Source organism: Mastacembelus armatus, chromosome 10 (assembly GCF_900324485.2).
Source record: "Mastacembelus armatus chromosome 10, fMasArm1.2, whole genome shotgun sequence".
NCBI lineage: Eukaryota > Metazoa > Chordata > Actinopteri > Synbranchiformes > Mastacembelidae > Mastacembelus > Mastacembelus armatus.
The window spans coordinates 588,309-610,072 of record NC_046642.1 but is presented as its reverse complement, the minus strand read 5'-3'; the positions used below and the strand labels follow the sequence as shown (position 1 = coordinate 610,072).

The 21,764-nt window shown below is 40.5% G+C and overlaps 1 protein-coding gene across 1 annotated transcript; it reads right to left on the bottom strand.

Annotated features, from left to right (window-relative positions):
* Positions 1-1,001: 1,001 nt before the first annotated feature.
* lman2 (lectin, mannose-binding 2) lies at positions 1,002-6,814 on the bottom strand. Its single transcript, XM_026331040.2, has 8 exons — positions 6,591-6,814; positions 5,840-5,946; positions 5,423-5,540; positions 4,899-4,981; positions 3,908-4,069; positions 3,552-3,666; positions 2,856-2,975; positions 1,002-2,619 (listed from the first exon to the last, which is right to left on the bottom strand). The coding sequence occupies exons 1-8, from the start codon at positions 6,730-6,732 to the stop codon at positions 2,459-2,461; spliced, it is 1,008 nt and encodes a 335-aa protein (XP_026186825.1). The 5' UTR covers positions 6,733-6,814; the 3' UTR covers positions 1,002-2,458.
* Positions 6,815-21,764: the final 14,950 nt, after the last annotated feature.

Sequence of the window (21,764 nt, the reverse complement as noted above, 5' to 3'; positions counted from 1 at the left end):
AATAAGCAGTCAGTACCTCAAATTTATACCAAAGTACTTCCAGGTACTCATGAGTACTAGTTACCATTCACCTAACACATAGTAGTCAAAGGTGAGTCAATGCACCTGATAAACAATCAGCATTTATGAAGCAGAACAATATGATCCAACAGCCTCATTAACTACTGACGTAACTAATTATTAATAATCAATAGATTACCAAGCACATAAACAACAGCAGCATAAAGTTAGCTAACGTTAGCGAAACCGCTAACTAGCCAACAGGACTCACCTGACTGAGGTGAAGCTGTTGACTCCTGAAGCCTTTTTTTAAGACCACTGGTGTTATGGACAGCAGCCTCATTAATTCATAACCTAATTATTGATTAATCAATAAATGACTGCAGACAGAAAACCCAACTGTTCCCTCTCGGCTTCGTTAGCCGGCTGTTAGCACGGTAGCTAGCTCACCACCACAGCAAAGGCCGGCGGAAGTAGCGCGATTTTTGGCGGGTCCACAGCGACGCCCCGCCCCCTGGCTGCAGATGCCCCGCCCGCCTGTCTATGGCGTTATATTTAGCAGCAGGTGTGGAACACGTGGTTCTTTAAACCTGGACTGGTCATGAATACACTCGGTATATATTTTTACCTACAGGCTGTGAACCCAACCTCTGTTTGACCCCTTACTCACCTGAGCAGGTAACTCTGTTTTTAACGTTCTTCAATGACAAATATACTGATGATCCACTGCTACTTATTCCAAACAGCCCAGAGCAGTTTCTCATCAATACAATGACTAAATGAAATTAAAAATGTCAGTTCTAATGTGTTCTAGTGTTTTAATCATCAATGGATCCACTGATTGTTTTTAGGCCATTTGTTGTAAAATGTTTGAGATGTACTAAAGTTGAGCCACCCAGCTCCCAAGTTAATGTCTGCTTCTCTACCATGTAAGTTATTTGCACCTACTGTTGTGTTTTGAAAATTCGTGATTATTGCATTTAATGAAATTCTGTTCAAACTTTTCAATACACCACAATTTACAGCCATTTTATTTTTATTTTAATCCATTTTGTTGTGTTTCAAGTGTCATTATAAACCGAACTGATGTGGCAGAATCAAATACAGAACAGCTTTAAGAACAGCGATTAAAATGCTTATGCCAGACAAAAAACAAAAAAAAAAGAATCTGCATTTCAGTAGTCAGTAAGTCAGTAACTACAGGTGTGTCATCATATCCCTAATTTTACTTTAATGACTTCTATCAATTTGTGTTTAACAGTAGAAGAACAGGACCAAACTGGAAGATGAGATAAAATGGCAGATGGGAAAAAAAGGAACACAGAAACATGACTTTGAAAGAAAGGATCAGACAGGATTGCCAACGTAATGTGCCTCTGAACAATCCATCCATGGACTTTAAGGTTCAACAACTTCAAAACAATAATTAACACTGCTTGCATGTATTAATCACAACAGTTTTTCAGCAGATATTGATTCTAATATTTATTACACTGAAAAACAGAATTGAATGATCAGGTTTTTGTCCCAGTTCATCCCTAAACATCCTGCAGGGAAATAAAACAAAGCATAAAATACTTCAGCCTAACTGACTGAGGATCTTCAGCTTTCAAGATCCATCCGCTTTGTGCATTGAACTCGTTCATGTGGCCTTAATCTGCTGTATTAAACGTTGTGTTCATTACAGTTTCACTTTCACATATTCCAGACTTAAGTTTAATGTGATGCAAAATCTTACTGAGTCAATAATATGCTGCCTCTGGACTGCCTTTCACAGATAATGATTAAAGCTGTAACACTGCCACACTGATGGTTAAGTGCTGTTCTATTTTTAACCTTTTTATCTAAATTAAATCTACATTGTTTGAAAATTACTACTTTTCTAAATGTCAGTTTTAGAGCAACAGTAACCCTAAAAGCAAAATCAACAAATTCACTCTGCACAGTTAAAAATCAGGCCAATGCTCTGAGCTTTAATTTGGATGGTTCCTGTGGTTGCCACAACTTGGTGTGTGTTTTCAGTGTCAGCAGAGAACCCCACAACAACAGAACAGATTCTCGCCCAAGGCTTTTATCTGATTGTGTGTCTGTCTTTTCTTCTTCCAATAAACATTCAGGTAAAATTGCATGAAAGACACCTGTTCAATTACAGCAGGTGTGAACACAAGCGTAAGAACCCAGAGTTTAAAGTTTGTAAATGAAACTCAGCCTATTATAGAACTACTATGACTGAACACAAAGACACAAAGAACAAAAAGCATTTTTCATGGTCACTCACAAAGTTCTAGTTCTGCACTTTCTTGCCAACATCACAAGTTACCATAATTCATTCGCAACGCAGTGCTTCAAAGATATAAACATTTGTACAATCTTTAGAAAATAAATTCACATTGAATGTGCTCCACCTGCTATATGAAAACAGTTCATTCCACATCTCTGGTACGGTTCTTCCTTCTCCTCAATAAAACCTCTTGTTCCTCTCCTGTCTCTTCTGGAAAACTACAGCTCCCACCACAGCACACACAACGATGCCGAGCAGAGCACACAGCAGAAGCAGGAAGACCTTCCAGCCCGTGAGCGGCGTGCCGCGGAAGTTTCCAGTAGGATCATCAATGTTGTCTGAAGGAAGCACAAAGGCTATGTTCACTTTCATGTCCAGTATAGATTTGCTGCTTGTATAGTTTAAGGATGATTCTAACAATTGTTTGTGTAATAATAAAATTATAAATAAAAAATAATAAATTAATGAGCTCAAAGCAGATAAGACAAAAATGTTTGCCAAAAATAATTTACAGCTGACTGCAAGTGTTAAGTCATGGAAGAGATATTTTGGGTGGCATGGTCCTTTAATGTACCTTTTGGGGACTTGAGAAGGCTGACGCTGGGCTCAATCTTGGTCCAGTCCAGATTCTCCTCCTCAGGGGTGTGTTCGACCATCAGCTGGTAGAGCTTCATCGAGATGATATCATGGTTATCTAGAACAGAAGGTGGGAACTGAAACTGTTGAATAATAAGTGGTGAGGGGAGATGCAACTAGATGCTGGGGAGACTCAGAAAAAAGTCACATGTTGTTGTATTTTGTGTAAGTACGATACAAAATGTACTTAAAACATGCACAAATGAATTTAATGCTTGTAACTAAATTGTGATAACAGAAATCATGTTTGTGCATCCACAATTGAAACTATCAGGCTAATTACATTTCAAAGGGAATTTAGAATAACATGTAGGAGGATGGAAGAAGTGGTTTCATTATGAAAAACCACCATACAGTCTAAAGTGGAGACGTAATCTACTACATTACAAATTAATTTGTGTTTGACTTTGGCCTCTAAGGTCTTTGTTGCTTGTGGTTGAGTTTTTATTTATTTTCATTGTAAATATTATATCTTGATCTGACTTTTCTTTCAATCTTAATATTTGTGTTTTTGTTTGAAATGGATTAAAGCTGAACATATAAAAAAACCCAAATAATTTAGTCAGTGTTTTAAAACTTTAGCAGGGGATCTCATGACTCCTTTACTCCTGCTCTCCATCCAGCCCTGACCTACCAGACAGGTCTCCTGTAGCTGCTGAAGCTCCAAAGAAATATCCAGTAGGAAGACGAACACCTCCGATGTCGATGCACTCCTTCCACTCATTCTTGTCATCCACGTCAACCATCACCTGCAGGACGCAGACTGGGTGTGTAAGCGATGCCTTGCGTCATGTGACACATGAAACCATTTAAAAATATAATGCAAGATGTTTTCTTTTTCGTGGTGCGTTGATTATAAACCTAATTCTTTCTCTTTTCCTCAAAATGCTCGACCACAACGTAGACAGCAGTTCTTGACTTAGATGAACTGAATATATAGTAGAGGCTATGTCACATCCCTGTGGAAATTCAAAGTCTTTCTGTACGTACAGTGAGTCTTCCTTTGGAGTAGCGGATGGCGACGTATGTGTCGTGGTCTCTGTTCCTGATCTCAGCCGAGCAGCCTCCCAGCTCCGACGATCGGCCGTCTTTGCCGTGGTCGTAACTCAGCGAGCCGTTGTTCACCATGGCCGAAATGTATGGGAAGGAACGCTGATGACAGAAAAGAAAAACTCAACAAATCAGTCCTAAAAGTCCTATGTACAATGACTACAGTCACACTGCAGGAATCGTTAGGGTTGAGTCTAAACTCAGGGTCATATCTGAGGTTTTGTATATTTATTCAGAACAAATATATACACATATACACATATATATATATATATATATATATATATATATATATATATATATATATATATAGCTGCCAACATATATTCTTATGATGGTATGATACATATGATGTGATGCAATTTCCCCATTGTGGGACAAATAAAGGTTTTCTTATCTTATCTTATGATGACATGATGGTAAATGGTGCCTTTTTTACACTTGTCCTAACAATTTTATGAGATTTTAGTAACCATTTGTTACCTGACTAATAAAAATACATGCATATTTATTTGACACTGATTTTAACTGCAATGGGAATGTATTAAAAGTCAAGACATGCTCTGGTGAAATAACAAAAAATATTTTTCAAAGTGAAGATGTGTTTACTGCCCTGGAACCACCATGCTCAATACACTGTGTGATTTAATTAGCTTTCGCATGAAATACCAACAGAACAAATCCTGTGGGATTCTCGATGTTAATATGCTTGACAACATGCCAATTTAAACTGAAGAAAGACAAATACATATTTGTATTGAAACAGCATGCTAACAAATAAAACCTGAGCACCACTCACATCCGCCGCATCATCGTTAGAGTAAGTATCTATAAAAACGGCCAGCCCGTGGAAGAGAGCATTGTTGGAAAACACAGGCCCTGCAAAGAAACAAGCCGGTCAATCGCCTTGAGCCACACACTGCACACTTACATCCATTCCATGGAGGTCATTGCGGAAGGTATCCAAAAAAATAGCCAGGCCAAGAAACTGATCTTGGTTTCCAAACACAGGGCCTAGGATGGAGGCAGAGGTGAGGTGACACATGAGCAGACAACTCGAGACACATTTCTGTGGTCAGCAGTGACGACAGAGACGACAGACACAAACGTCTGGACATGACAAAAGCTACTGATGGAGTGAACACGATGAGTGTAGCAGTCTTCTAAAGCAGCGCGGTCGGATTGGAACAAAAACACAATTTTGGATTTACTTTTCTCAGCAAATGAGAAGCAAAACATTACAAATGTGCAGAGGCAGCTGATTTTCATTTCCACTGATAAGGTCAGGTGTCTGATGCCAGTGTAGAGCATCTGACAACTGCACAAGTCTGTGCTGTTTTTAGTGCTTTACCAATAAAGTACATATGATACCACAGGTAGCACATTTTAGCTGTGCTGTGCAATGATCACACAGTATAAAGCCAGATGGGGAAACTTCTGAAGCCCTGACACTACCTGGATGCAGACGGTCCTTTGTGTACCAGATTGCGATGCCATCGCCATGAAGATTCTTCTTTCCTGTCCCATGAACTTTAAACTGCACATGCATCTCCCAGTCCTTCAGGTAACAAGGCTGCATCACAGAAAATGAAACAGGATTTATTTTGTACAGCAGCTTCCTGAACAGAGATCCTTCATGACTTACTGAATTCATGAGTTTCATTATTCATAACAGAGGTCTGTTGAGAAGTTCAAATGCTTTACTTGAAGTCACTGCTCTCTCAAACTTGCTTAAAGCTGATATTTCTTAAAGCATGCAGCAGTCAACACAACTCACTCAATGTCAAACAAATTCCTGCAACACAGAAGCTAAATGATAAAATGTCCCAAATCAGACTGGAGATACGTTGTGTACTTGTAGTCTTTCCTCACCACGGTATTCCAGATCGATCCCTGCTTGCTTCTCTCATCTGGAGTCAGACGAACATATGAGCTTGTCACCAACGTGCTTCCTGAAAAGTCCCACTGACTGCCAACACCTGCAGGACAAGCAGAAGAAAGATCTAGACGCTGAGATAGACTGGAACCAGAAAAAAGACAAATCCAGTTGGTTTTATTAAATGTCTTCAAGTTATTGCACCAACACAAGCTGATCAGGTTTGGGCTTATTATTTGCTGCTGACTTGATCAGCTATTCAGCCTATAGCACATTTTAAACACTTTCATTTCAAAATAAAATTACATTAAAGACGCTTTTCAGGTTTCACATAGTTAGTGAGAATTAATCTTTACAAATTCACTCACCCTAAAAAAAAACACTTCATTATTCCCATTATCGATTAATCTGATGGTTATTTTCTATATTATTCGGTTTAAGTGCTCAGTCTGTAAAATAATAAAGAATATAAAACAGTACATATAAACAAAATATATACATATACAGGATGTTTAAGTTGAATCAGAAAACTGAGTCTTTAGCTGAGCCAGGTTTATTCTACCCAGAGCTTCGTGTTCATGTGTTTGATAACGATACGTCTAAATTCGTCTGCGTGACCTATTAAACCACAGTTTCCGACATGAATTGTCATTAATGGTGGAGATGGTTTAAATCTCTAAGAGCCTGAGAAACAGCAGCTGTTAGCATCGAGCTAACTGAGCTAACTGAGCTAACTAGCCGTCTCACCCTGGTACGGTTTCATTAACGAGTGTTCTCTCTTCAGATGTTCCGCGTTTCCGTCCGTTATATCACAACACACCCGACACAGCTCAAACACCACGAAGACCAGAGTTGTGCCCAGACAAGCTCTAAAACTCCCCATTTTCATCAAAACTCCCGAAACAAATCGATTCTTCCAAACTCCATGAATCAGACCAGTCCGTTCTCTATTGTCCTCCGGAAAGAAACCACATTAGGCCCGCTGTTATTAACACACTTTATAAGTCCAGAGTACGTATTTTTCCCATAACCATTTCTAAAATAATACACGTATAAAAAAACAATATCCCAGCGGTATAAAGAAATTAACTAAGTAGCTTCATACAATTTAACAGTGATGACACAGACGCATGTTTCAGCACGGAAGATATTTGTAGACGGCGGCTGTTTCACTGGCCAATCAGAGACAAGCACATCGCAAATTAAGCCAATCAGGAAGAAACTGCTTTTCACTTGTTTTTCCACTAGATGGCGCCAGAAAGCCAAGAATGGAAACAGGTGTTGTGGACTGTGTAGGAACTACAAAATAGGCGTTGTGGACTGTGTAGGAACTACAAAACAGGTGTTGTGGTCTGTGTAGGAACTAAAAAACAGGTGTTGTGGTCTGTGTAGGAACTATATAAAATATAAGATCCTGATTCAAAGGAAATATTAGTAGTATTAGAAGTATTACATTTTAGATAACAGGGTCAAATCAAAATGTGTGTCTATGTTTTGCACAGTCAAATTTATGAATTGTTTATCCTGTGTACTCTATACTGTATACTCTAGACTGTATACTGTATACTGTATACTCTAGACTGTATACTGTGTACTGTATACTGTATACTCTAGACTGTATACTGTGTACTCTATACTGTGTACTTTATATGTACATGCCTAATTCCGTTGTCCAGTGAAGGAATTCATGGGTTTCATCCAGGTGCACTGGTTTCAAGATGTGCGGCTGACTGATCACTTCCAGTTACCTGCAGGTGTGAGTGGTTGTTCTTCTCTGCTGGATGTGTGAAGACCATCAACAGGTGTTGACACAACCCTGCAAAGGCTAAGTGGGCATACTGTATCATACTGTAGGTACTGGACTGATAGCTGATAACAACAGACAGTGGTTCCACCCTCTGAACCAGTTTCCTGCTTAGTATGAGCAATACCAAGGCCAAGAGTCGTTCATTTAGGCACATAAATGACTAATTCACTATACTAAGTACTAATAGTAGCTCACATACAAATTGTCAAATCTGCCTGTGTAAAGATCATTTACGGACTGAGGAACCCACATATCGTACCTCACATCTGATACTTTTCATTGTAGGTTCAACAAGAACATACATTTACTCAAGTACTGCGTATGCCAACGCTGTGTTTCTTTCAGTAAGCTGGTCCTAATGTTAAATGTCTTTCTGCAGTGAAACCGGTGTTAGTGCGTTTCACATTTTGTTCCACATCTCCACCACATCAACACTCAGATGCTTGCCAGAGAAACACTGATGCAAATGAGGAATGACATGAATGAATCCTTCTGATTTCCCTACAGCTCAAAGACAGTGCTACAAGAAAAGTGCTTGTTATGACCACAATAAAACACAGTGTAATGTGTAAATACTGTCTGTTCTTTTAAAGTCACTGAGGTCCCAGACTCTTCCTTAGGTGCATCCGACACACAGAAAAGGCAAAAACAATAAAGAATATGGAGAGCATGTTACCATGTAGTGCTTTTTGCACTCAGCATATCCGCTGTCAATCATAGCTGACATCATTTTGCATTACCAGGCAGCCATGTGCAGACACCGAGACATATACAAGTTTACAATACACACAGCAAAGGCAGAAATAAACATAAAGTGTACGTCACCCAGCTCCAGAAAGTCTAATAATGCAGCATCAGACTAAACTCAATTAAGTAAGCAGTCCGACTTTCGATTTTTCTATCTGGCTCTCTCTACCTGCATCACGACGTAAATGTCATTGCTTCTTCACTGCCTGCTCTGTGACTCACCGGTCTACAGAAAAAACATTAAATTGGGCATTTAACAGCAACAGATGAGGAGAACAGATACGCTGCCTGGAGATGTGAAATTTCAATGACAGGTTACATTTGTGAGCTCAAGCATTACTGTAAGCTACAAACACATCAGTATTTCAATGTTATGCAACTCAAAAATAAAACAAACTGGCTCCTGTAAAACTGAAAGAACAGAATTCTTGTGCAATTCCTGAGGTAGAGGACTAAATTTTCATTTTTCAACCCATTTTCATTTGTTGTCCAGCCGGCAGTAGCTCAGGTTTTAGGGTTGTGGGGTTGGTGGTGGTGCTATACTGTAATCCTATTTATGTCATTCCTAAAAACCAATTAGATAATAGAATATTTCCTCTTGCATGACAACAAAAATATAAATCTCTCTGTGCTGTTGGTGTCCGTCTTTGATCATAGTGAACTATATGTGTCCACATCACGGCACCTTCCACACTGCATGTGCATGTTCTCCCTGTGCTTGTGTGGGTTTTCTCCAGGTACTCTGGTTTCCTCCCACAGTCCAAAAACATGTATGTCAGGTTGATTGGTGACTCTAAATTGCCCATAGGAGTGAGTGTGAGTGTGTGAGGTTGTTGGTCTCTATGTGGCCCTGTGATGGACTGGGGACCTGTCCAGGATGGACCCCTGCCTTTCACCCAAAGTGAGCTGGGATAGGCTCCAGCTGATCCCTGGGACCCTGGTTAGGACTAAGGGGGTCTAGATGATGGATGGATGGATTTTGGTCTCACGGTTATGAAATGGTCACAATTAAACAAAATTACATTAAACTGGGAATGTAGAAAAGTCTGTCTTTTGTTTATGCTACATAACTATGGGTCGTAATTAGCTGCTTTCACAGACATTTAGTTAGGAGGGATTTTTGTGGAAACCTGTTTATAGCAGTCTGTAATAATAATAATCCCACATATACACACAAACAATGGAAGTTGCTAAACATATGAATAAGATAATCTCTGCAGCAGAAGCCTGGACAGGTTCTTAAATGTGTACTGTATGATGCTTTAGGAATGTCACTTGTCCTCAGACATAAAACCTCTCAGGGGCACTGGCATCAATCTGGTGTCCCTCCTCCAGACAGCAGTGGGGCGGCTGCTTTATTGCTTCACCTTCGTCTCTGATCATACTCACGTCCCCCCCAGGAGACTCTGTGACCTGGAAATCCTCTGAGTCTTTGAGAGTCTCTGATCTTTTTTCTGTCTGCGTACGCCCGAGGTTGATTTTATTTTGAAAAAGCTGCAGGAAACACAATGTGTATGCCATGAACTGAGAGTGTTTGTCAAAAAAGTCACAAATCATTGCAAAATTTTGAAAGGAAGCAACAGAACAAAGAGGAGAAGCCACAGTGAAGAGCTGCAGGTCTAAGCAACATAACGGATTTTATCATGCCCTGATGTTGTGAGGAAAACTAGTCGTGCAGCGTAAAGCAGATTAGATTAGATCACATTTGCCAATAATATTTCCTCACTTTTGTTACTGTACATCAATGATATATAGATGTTTGCCGTAGTATTAAACCACACCTGCTTGCCAGATCAAACAGGATGTAAATTAATAGCTCAAATTTATTGAGTTGTGTGTCTGACCCTAAGTCTGAAACTTGCTTCTCTGTGCTGCAGGTGAACAAACACATGAGCGTAGTTTGGAAATGTCCCTGTGCACTTACTAGCACTTACGCTAACAAAATATTACTTTATGCCTGCCCCAATATTACAAGTATTACAACTATCACTTTTTCCCTCAAATATTATGACTGTATTTTACTATTCTCATGATTGTTCAGTTTTATGTGCACTTAGTAAAATATGTACAGTTCTGTCCACTGGTTAGTGCTGTATGTACTTCATTTAAGGGTGACGGTAGTTTATCCACTTCATGTGCTCCATATTTTGTATTTTTCCAAGAGGATGAGATGATTTAAGTCATGACCTTCTGGTCACAAGCTGGTCTCTGTATCCCCAAGGCTGCTGCTGCCACTGTGTTTCCCTGTGAAATGACCCTCACATGTTGTTTGGGCTTCTCGTCTGATTTGGATCATTGTACATCTGTGTAAATGGCACCCGATTGGTCGCTTCTAATGTGGATCAGATGGAGCCAGATGGCTTCGTGGTTCAGTGAGTTCGGATGCTGCGATGTGCCCTTGCACTGTGTGGTCAGCCACCAAGGGCAGGACAAACAGCAGGACATGGATTCACAATAAGAAAACAGCTCAAATATGTATGGAGGAGAGTCGTACATATCAGTAATGTACTCAGTACTGCGTATCAGTATTGTGTATGTGTTGTACTCAGTATTGTGTATCAGTATTGTATATGTGTTGTACCTACCTAGTAATGTTGATTTCCTCCACAAAAACGCACATATTCTATTTGCACTGTGGTGATTTTTTTTTTCCACTGTCATCACGTCCTGCACAAAAAATGGTTAATAAATGATCAAACATGTTGTTGTATCTAATGTCGTTGATACAAACGTGTATTAAAATCATTTCATATCCGATTAAAATCCAAAACTATTTTACCTTTAAATACATTCAGGGTAAAAAGGTAAAAATGAATTCATGCCAAAAATGAATATTCAGCAAAATGCTGAAAAGTGTCATGAACTAGGTCGTGGTCAGGAGCAAACTTCAACCAAAACACAGGAGTGAAGGGAAAAAGGGGCTTTATTGTACAAAAAACCAAGGTTAAACCAGAAACAAACACACGAAGCAGGAGTACACTAAGACATGAAACCTGAACATGAAGACAAGACAGGGACTCAAGGGCAACAAGGCATGAGGGTCTGGGTCACACACAAGGAGGACTCACAGACCGAGGGGAAACATGGACATGAAAATCAGGGAAGACAAGGCATGAACAAGGGAAACCAACATACACACGGTAACAAGACAAAACCTGAACACAAGAGGAACTAGATAAACACGCAAGACATGGTGAGGACACACACAAAAGAAAACCAGAACAACTTAACTTGGAGAAACCAAAAAGACAAACCGTGGCAAAACGTCAGGCAATCAAGGCATAGGAAGCATAACAGACATGGTAGGATAGCAGTCGAGGTGAGGCAACAGACATGGTACAACAGACAACCTGGCAAGGACACAGTGACTGAACCAAGGTATTTAAAGTGAGGGACAAAACAAGGCACAGGTGAAGACAATAACTAATTGGGTCAAAAGGTCAAGGGAACAGAAAACAACCAAAACAAAATCCTGCCATGATCCTTCAAAATAAGACAAAAAGGAAGTACAAAATTGCGGATCATGACAAAAAGGCAAAAACCCTATCAGGAACTAATATTCAGGGCTTGTGTGGACTCAGCTGTCTAATAACTTAGAACCACACCGGTGGATAAACTGTGAGAAGGCGACGCGTCTGTCTCTCAGGCTCATCAAAGTCAAAAATGAAATCTTCAACAGCAAACTAGGCCTGTTAAAGGACAACGACAGTTTTCTTCCTCAGTATCTTATGGTCACATGAACGTGTTGTCTGACTGATCCATACGAGTCATTAACACAGAAGAGGGAAATGTCTGGATGACAGACGGCCAGCAGCAGAGCAAGAGTCTGAACAGGTATGAACAAATATCAAATAGAACGTGTGCGTACAAGAGACAATATGTGCATGAATGAAGTGCAGACGGTAAAAGGAGAAAGCAACAGAGACACTGAAGTGTAAGTGAGCTTGACAGTGTGGTGGAGCAGCGCTGTGGGCTCTGGTGTCTGACAGCACCTTCACAGAGCTGCTGGAGCAGCCTGAGGCTGAAGGTGCTGTTCAGAGCACTCAGGGTGTCACATGGGGGGTGGGGAGATGTTGTCTGAAATGACCAAACAGTCTGGACAACATGATTAATTAAAACCTGAAATTATTCTCTGAGCCCTGAAAACCATCACCACAGGCCAGAAACCTGGAGTACCTGGAGAAAACCCACGCAGACATGGAGGAAATGCAAACTCCAGACAGGAAGGCCCCCGTCTGATCATCAAAGACGACTCATGTAACATGTCTGATGTTGGACAGTACGGCTCAGGTCTTAAAGGCTCCATTTATCTCCATAACATCAATATGAGATTTAAGGCTGTGCTTTCTTGGCCCTGCTCAGTCCAGAAGAAGCTGGGAATCCACCTGCAGCTGCACCAGAAGCAGAATAACATTTAACATGAGCAGTGTAGTTTGTTACAGCCATGGGTTTGCTGAGAAGAGTCGAACAAATGTGATCTGTTGCTGCTTTCACACTCATGCACGTCACTCAGCCGGTGGAAGGATCAGGGCAGTATAACTTTAGTGTAGAGGAGCAAAGATCATATTTGTGTCACAGATGAAGCTAAATGAGCTTTAAAACTGAACTGGAATACGCCAACACATCACATACACGATCAATAATGATCATACATCACATACACGATCAATAATGATCACACTGTGTCCGCTCAGCATGAGACTCCTGATGTGATTCAGTGTAAACAGGGTCTGGAAACACTGAAAACCCTTCATAAAAATCACACTTTACAGGGCAAACTCCGTAATTTACTACTAATTTAATTAGTCTGAGGGATGTGGAGCATTAATATTTATTTTTCTCTTTGGTAAACTGCTGTAGGAATCTAGGAATCACTTTTGAATTAATTATTAAATCCTAAAAAACATTCAGATGCTGCTAAAAGTCCATTAAAATCCATGAAAACAGAAACATAAAGCTAATTAGACTCAGATTAGACAGATAGCAACCAGCAAAAAGTGAAATTTTATCACTATCAGGGCTGACCAGCTGTTAGTGGAATATAATATTGGAAAATAATATTATATAATGTTATATTATTATAGCTCCCACTCCACATCAGCCTATGTATGTTGAGCGCATGAGATTTCTATGAAGCTATTCAGGTTTTCATGGAGCTGAACAGAAAAACTGACTGAAGACGTTTAGCAGTACATTAGCTTTTATGTTTTATTAAAGCATGTTCTTTCTAAAGGCTGTACAAAACAAATCCACCACTACAGCATCTATTAGGCTGTAAACATATTTGATCGAAACAAACATCTCTGCATTAAAGCTCATCTTTCAGAAAATAACAGGCATCCCTATGAAAGTCCTAACAACATAAAGGGACAACAGATTGTGTCTCTGTGGTGCTCGTGGGCTGCAGGGAACCAGACGAGGTCACTTCATGTTAGACGTGCATGAGACGTATAGTGTGATATGTCATGCACCGTCCTCTCACGTTGAATTTGCATTTATCACAGTAAATCATCTCCCCGTGGGCGAAGTAACGCTGACGATAGAAAAGAATAAAACGGAGATAATCTATGTGTGTGTGTGTTGTTGTGTGATGACTAGACTAGGATGAAAGTTGTCTTTTTCAGGAGTGAACCCACATTAACAAGCCTAAACTGTATCTGTACACACATCAATACAAGTGGAGGATGCAAAGCAGGACTTGTACCTAATAAACTGGCAACTAAATATATATCTGGGCGTCTTGTCTGTGGATCCGACTGTAATTTTCTGGGACAAGTGTGTGTAAAATCTGTTCTGCTGTCTGAATTACTGCAGAGAAGAATCTGACAGTGACAAAGGATGAAAAACACAAATCATTCCTAATTGCACACATTTACTATGTGAACTCAAGTGCTTTAAATTCTGCAGTCGGGCTTTAAATACGCCACAGCTGACACTCCAGAGTCTTATCTGCTCATTGTGTTAGATTTAATATTCCATTCACATTAACTAGAAGCAGTCCATGAGTACTGGAAAGGTCTGCTGTGTGGTTTGGTTTCCAAGAGAGATGTTAAATCTCTAGACATGATGAAAACAAAAGCTGTAAAATGAGTATGATGGACTAATTTCACCCGAAGGAAGCCTGCTGGGGATGTAGAGCCTCCAGAGTCCGAGCTGGGGAAAGATATTAAAGTCAGATTTAATTAAAAAGCTAAATTTGGATATAACGTCTGGAAAATGTATGGATGGTGTCGTTTGATTACCTGTTAATCAGAAAGGGAGAGGATTTGCTTTTGGGACAAACAAAACAAACCCTATGAGTGTGTATTCAAAAATCCTCCAAGTGAGTGTATTTACGAAAAATAAAGTTTTCACTATCCCCGTGCTAGGAGGAGATAAAGCTATAGCTGCCCAGTAAAACCTGAATGTTTCACTCTGTTAACATATGGGACACTACTGCCACGTCCACTAAAACAGGTGTGATGTGACATCAGGTGTTTGTGATGCTCAAAAAAACAATTATTCACTTTCTGTCTGGGAAAATCTAAATGTGATCCCAGTGAGTTTGGATCCTTCACTAAAGTCGCCTCATATTCCAGTGACAGATTCTTATTGTGTCGTCATTCTCTGTTTCCTGCACCGACAGTGTTGGCAGCATTTCATGGTAGTTGTTGGATTCTCTGAATAATAAAGAGGCTTTACCGTACAGCCCCGATGCAGAAGCTCAGTTCCTCGGAGTGAGACGGTGCTCGGTGTGTCACCGGCAGCCCCCCTGTTTATACTGGTTCACTTCTACCTGCTCCAAATATCATGGTGCCATCACAGCTGTAGCTCTCCAGCCCTTCCATACTCAGCTGTTTGTGTGTTTACTAAACTTTGTATGAAGTTAAGTGATAAATCAAAAACTGTTTGAGTCATAAATCTTAAATGCAGATTCACATCAGAGGAAAAATCGTTTTATAACAGAGCTGTTTTATATCATGAGTAAACACCAGTTTCTGAATTGCCACTGAAGTGGAAGAATATGTATGTCACTGCTGTTATTGCTATTGTTGTTATTTATTTTTTAAACCACACACTGGGCTTCCACTAACAAGCACAGAGACAAGAACGAGTGGTAAAAATACATTTTTTCCGTGACGCTAAAAGCACAAGATGTGTCAATGAGCAGCTTTTCACTTCTCTAACGTATGAATCCTGAACCTGAACGTCTGATTAGGCTGCAGCCTCTGACTGAGGACAGGAAGAGACTGCAGCGTCTCTCCTTTGTGAAATCTGCCTTTTGCTTCGCGCCCTTTTCCTTATTAACCTGGAGCTTTGTTTGTCTTCTCAATAACGAATGACTCATCTCGACTCCCAGAAGACACGATAAACCCTCTAATCTTCCAGCTTCCCCTCCTCTGCCCACTTTTCACTTCTCTCTGGTTTATTTCATCAAGATTCACACAAAGCAAGAAGTCTAGTGTCTGTGGGCACAGTGACAAGCCTGTACAATTATTTCCCCTCACCTTTTTTATATTTCTTTTCTTTCTGTTGTGCTGTAAAGTTAAATTAATTTGCATGTTATGTATTTCACACTTTATTTTGTTCAGATCAGCTTTAAAAACCTGCATTTGGACATTTTTTCACCTGATTCTGATTTTTCAATCAACTTCATCGGGGCTGAGGAAAAACTGATCTGATTATCTTGACTTTATTTTATATTTTAAATCTCTGGGAGTGTTTGACTGGAGCAGGTTATTTTCTTTCATAAACCTCCAGTCTCGTTGTTCCTGCTGCTGAGCGGCACCACCACAGCGTGATGCAGCTACATCCTGCTTCACCATATGGAAAGTGTCAGCCAGGTGAGTGGTACCTGACATTTGTCACACAGAGTGCTTGGCATTTAGGCTGAAAGGTTCACTTTTTTTTGTCCTCTCAGCCATTTTAGACTTAGTCATCTGCTAAAACCTCCTACACTCCTTCCTACTACTTTTACTTCCTGTTTAGATATTTCTGACTGTTTGTGCCTGTAACACAACAAAATGAGGAAAATGAAAAGGATTGAACTATAGAAGCAAAACTGGTCCCTGATTTTGATTTCTGTGATCTGATTGTTTCCTAAAATCCAACACTGAAGCAACTTTCATTATTTTGTCAGTTGTTCCAACGTACAGCGAGTAACGTCTCTCTAACACGGAGCTAAATATCGTTTATTCCGTCTGCATTTAGGGCTGTAAATATGGAGGTCACTATATTCCCCCAGAGAACACCTGAACATTCTCAGTACTGTTTTTTATTTCGTTTATTTATATATAATATATTATTTTAGACCTATAATCATAGAAGCAGGTCAGCTGGGATTCCCAGAAACACGTCCACGGACAGGAGTCGGATTCAGAGGCGACCAGGCATGAGTGTTTTTAGTATGTGCCGTTTTTCACTAACAGAGCTGCAGCGGCAAGTGTTTAGGATATTTGTCTCACAGACTAGTGTGTTTTCTGTGTTTATGTGTGAGACTGCAGACCTGGCATTAGTAGATATTAAATGGTCACACACACTGAGACAGACAACAGCAGCTGCACAACACATGAGCCTCTGACCAACAACACACATTAGCTCTGCTGCCTCTTTATCCAATAACATGAACACACATCTTGTTCGTAGTTCAGTGAATCATTTATTTCAATGTTTTTATGTAAAAATCAACAAATCAGCCATCTATAATGTAATCTCTAACTCTTCTCTTCTTCTCCCCTTCTCTCAGGTGTTATTACACCTGTTATCTCTCCTGGGAGCAATGGGCCATAATTAACCTGTTCACCCAGACCCAGAGATATAACAGGACACGCAGCACACAGGAGATAACACTGGGCTACTAGGACAGTTGTGTAGCAAAGTAATAGATGATGCTGTGGTTGAAAGTGGATGGCTGGTATTTATCATGCCCAGCCATCCCACCGGGCATGATAAATACCCATAAGCCCCCTCTGTCAATGTCTTGCATGCAACTGGGCAGAATGGGGTGAGGTTAGAAGCTAAAATGGGTGTTTCTGAGGATTTGGAAAATAAGGACTTTGCTGTTGGGCCCTGGGATGTTGGAAAACACCTACACAAATACAGCACAGAGTAGGTGCACTGGAATTTAATATGGCGACAGATGACGGACAGGAGATAAACCAGAGTGGAAGGAGAATGGGTGGTGTTAAGAAAAGACTGACGAATAAGAAGGTTGAGCAGTCGGGCTGAGGAAGAAGAGGAAGAGGAGGATGAACTGGAAATAAGGGACGACAGATGCCTTCAATCACATCAAACATTTCATGACAGCGACAATGTAAAAGGCAAAGTTGTACAGATTCTTTATGTCTGGTAAAAGTCACCTCTTTTCGTTCTGTCTGTCTGGAGGGCTTCAAATGTCAGCTCTTAATTTCTATCATCCTCAGTCTAATTTAACTGTCAGCCTGTCTTCTCTTCTAAAAGGCACCAAACCTACTCCTCCGATTATGATTTACAAAAAGTGATTCCAATTAAAAGGACTTCAGTACAGGGAGAAGTCCAGGCCTGGCAGCAGCACGATATGGTTTCAATGAACAAGCAGCTACAGTGTGAAAGAGCAGAAATATAACACAATAAAGTTTAAAACCAGAGAAACATAATGTGGTTATATACCTCAAGGGCTAATTTATGATGATAATTAAAAAGTCCACCAACAATAAAACATTCTGTAGCCGACTCAGCGATTAAAAAACAGAGGAAATAATTTAATGAACAATTAAATATCTGGGATTAAACTCTAGGGGTCTCCTCTCTGGGGGTTAGACCCAAGTAGACACATCGGTCCCCCTTTGACCCGAATCCCAGGTTGGGTCTTGTTTCCTCAGAACAAGTGGACCCATGAGGAGCTCTAGAGCCATTATAATAACACCTGTAGTGGAAAAGGTGGAGAGTAGTTCAGGGGAAGATGTGCTGGAAGCACATCCTGCACCACGTTAGAGACACTACGACTTCACCTCATCAGGTTTTAGTGCAGCCACTCTCTAACACAAATTCTCTCCTATTAACTCCAGCGGTGACAAACACAGGGACCAGCCGGTGGTTGGGCTCACACCAGAGTCCGGTCTGTGGTTTAGGCAGCTAAAGCACTTTGGGTACCTTTCCTTTAACATTAACCAAGTGCTGTGAGTGCAGCTGAATAATGCTGCTGTCACTAAAAATGGATGTTTCACTGCCAGATCTGGTATTTTGGCTGTGACTGAGCATTTTTCTATTATGTTCAGTATTTGTGACTTGCCAAATACACCATATCCTTCTTTTGTTAACAGAGTATTTATAGGACAAGTTCACTTGTTTGTCCACACTCTTCCTCCTCTTCCTCACCCAAACTGCTCCCTGTTAGATAATAATCTACCTGCCAAAACACTGATCTCACTGTGTGGAGTCGTCAGACAGACAACAGGTTTCCAGCTAAGTGTCTATCACATATTCAAATTGATTCCCCACACAAGTGCAGCTCTTCCCCTCTCCTCCTCTTCTGAGTAGGACAAACCTCAGCGGGGAGAAGGAGCGGTAATGAGGTGTAGAACTCCATTTATTTTATGAAGCAAGAAAGCAGCGTGCAGCTCCAGCTCCAGATGATGTTTTCAGATGACACAGAGCGAAAGTCAAACTGCTCCTGCAGCAGGAATAAGTCCCCCGACCCATACGACCATTCAGACCATTCAGGTCGTTTGTCTTGACCTTTGGATACGACTCATAGGAGACTGTGCTCCTACACTGACGGACACCACAGGAGGCTAAATGGACCTAAACAGTCATAAACACTGGACACCCTGGTATGAACATGTCATTGCTTTTATGGAACCATTGCAATTTCATGATCTTTAGGCAAACTAGCAATCTGGTTAGTTGTAGGCACAGATATTATTTGTCTCTGTATTAAATCTCCTTTGTCAGGTTTAGAAAACGGTTTGAATAACTTCCTGCTTTGCTTGTGTCATAATCACTGGGGGCACTAGATGAAATCCAATCTGCAGCAATGATTTATTATTACAGCTCTTAAGGGCTGCCAAAATCCAAGAGAGAAAAATGCTGAAAGTCTGTACATGAATTTCACATTGTGTGTTAGAATATTTCATTGGGTCAGAGGTTGGATGGGTATTACAAAAGATGTCTCAGAACAGGCAGGAGTTACCACTGAAACAGACACAAATGTCACTTCAAGATGAGCTAACAGGCCATAATTAGCCTAAAAAGAAGAAATTACATGGTTAAAGTCAGAATTGACTGGTATTATAGAAAATCATAGAAAAATCTACTCCAGGTTGGTCCAATAATCACAGTGAAGAAAACACTGAGGCAGTGCTGCTGTATCTTCGACCTGTCACATGAATCTGTTAGTCAGCGGATCTTCTCCGACTGTGTTAATTATGGGTGTAAATGAGTCATTTGTGTCTCGGATGCTGTGAATGATATTACTGGCTATTCACTTTTGAAGTTACATTGTTTTTATAGGAAGCACAACAGTGCTTGGACAACAGCACGACTTTACAGTAAATGTAAAATATTTATTTTACCGACAGTGGAGCTGAAAACTAATCCTACGCAATGAGCCCATACCGGCATCATAAACAGTACAATAAGAAATATATAAATATAAAATAATATAAAACAGCGTGGAGGACTGTGCACATAGAGATATGGCACATTGACATTCTGCCACAGCGTAACTTTGGGCTCCAAATAGCTGCAATGATGCTTGTCATTTGTGGGCTGCGGCATTCGGAGGTGACTTGCTGTAGGTGAAAGCTGTTTGTATAGAATAATCATCTGTCACAGTTAATACTGTAGCTGCCTGTTGTGTGAAGACAGATTGACAGGCAGCGCTGGATTACACATTTGTGGGGATGGGCGAGGTGATATGAAAGATATTTGCTATTATCGTCATGTCGCTTGTCATGAAGATAAAGAAAAATATTAAATCATCTCATGATTGTTTCTCTCACAAATCTTTGAAGTGAAGTGTGACACTATACTAATAATAATAACTTACAAATGCAGATTAAAGTTGTTTTATTTTGAAGGTTTTCCTGATTTAAGTGGCACAAAAAATGCGAAATAAAAGCCCTTGAGATAAACCTCGAAAATGGTTTTGAGCCTGTGACTTAAAAGTATTTGTGCAGTTTTCAGTTTAGTTTTAGTGTCAGCTCAGTCTGATGGGGTTTAAGGTCTGGTCGGGTTCAGATATTGATTCAGGATGGGGAGGCTTCATCGATATTTGATTTTGTCTGTATTAAGGTCACCTGACTTAACTGTGGCTGGTGAAGGTATTTGTCACTGGACTCTACATGTAGACATGTATAATTTTAAGGGGCTTGTTTTTGTAAATACAGTCTCAGAAATACCATCTCTAGTGTAAAATAAACAGCAAAAAACACGGATGCTTTCTGAAACGTGTTCGTGACCTTTGCAGCAGGATAATTAAAAGTCGAGCAACAGCAGCATGAGCGAGACCACCTTTCATTTTCAGCCTTGACCCTGAGCAGCCAGACGTCACCGTTCTGAGCTTCCTCCCAGTGGTCAGAGGCCGCAGCAACTCATTTAAAGGACAGACCCAGTTTATTATAGGTTTGGTGTTAGTTTTGTTGGTTGGGCGATGAGGTGAAGGCTCTTCGTCCTACGCAGAATCTTGAATTTCCCCATGGGGATCAATAAAATACCTATCTATCTACCAGACAGGGCTTTTTGTGCTGTTATTCAAAAGTGGACAGTAGAGGGATGAGAGGGGATGAGGAGACAGAGAGATGGAAAGAACAGGACAGGGTTGGTTAAACTTCTTGGGACAGAACTGATCGACTGTGTACATGTTCGTGTTAGAGCTGCAACAGTTGCATTCATGAAAATGAGGATTCTGCTGCGGCAGGTGAACCAGTTCAAAGTAAAAGATGCTACGTGACAGAAACACACATGACTTTTCACAAATCTTGAGGTTGACAGGTTTGGTTTGATTTATACACTAATGCACATTAAACGATCAATAAAAGGGACTGTACCAGGATCTTGCGTCTCCTTTTTGTCTTCTGCCGACAGGACAACCTGATTTTAGCTCCTAATGAGGAAGGAGCAGAATCGTACCAGCGGTCGAGGCATGAAGTGAAAGAGGCAGCTCTACAATGGTGATGTCTTTAGGCGAGACTGCCAATTAGTGTTTAATTAACTGTAACTGCTGCACGTCTGTCTTCATTGTTCCCACGTGGATGATCTATCCTCATGGATCTATGTGCTAGATATCGACCCTACATAATTAAGTCTGGATAAAACCGTACATCTTGCTGCAGAGGTAAACAGCTGGCTGCACCACTCTGCAGCCACTCATGAAGAAAAACTACACTTGCAAACTTTGACAGCAGCAG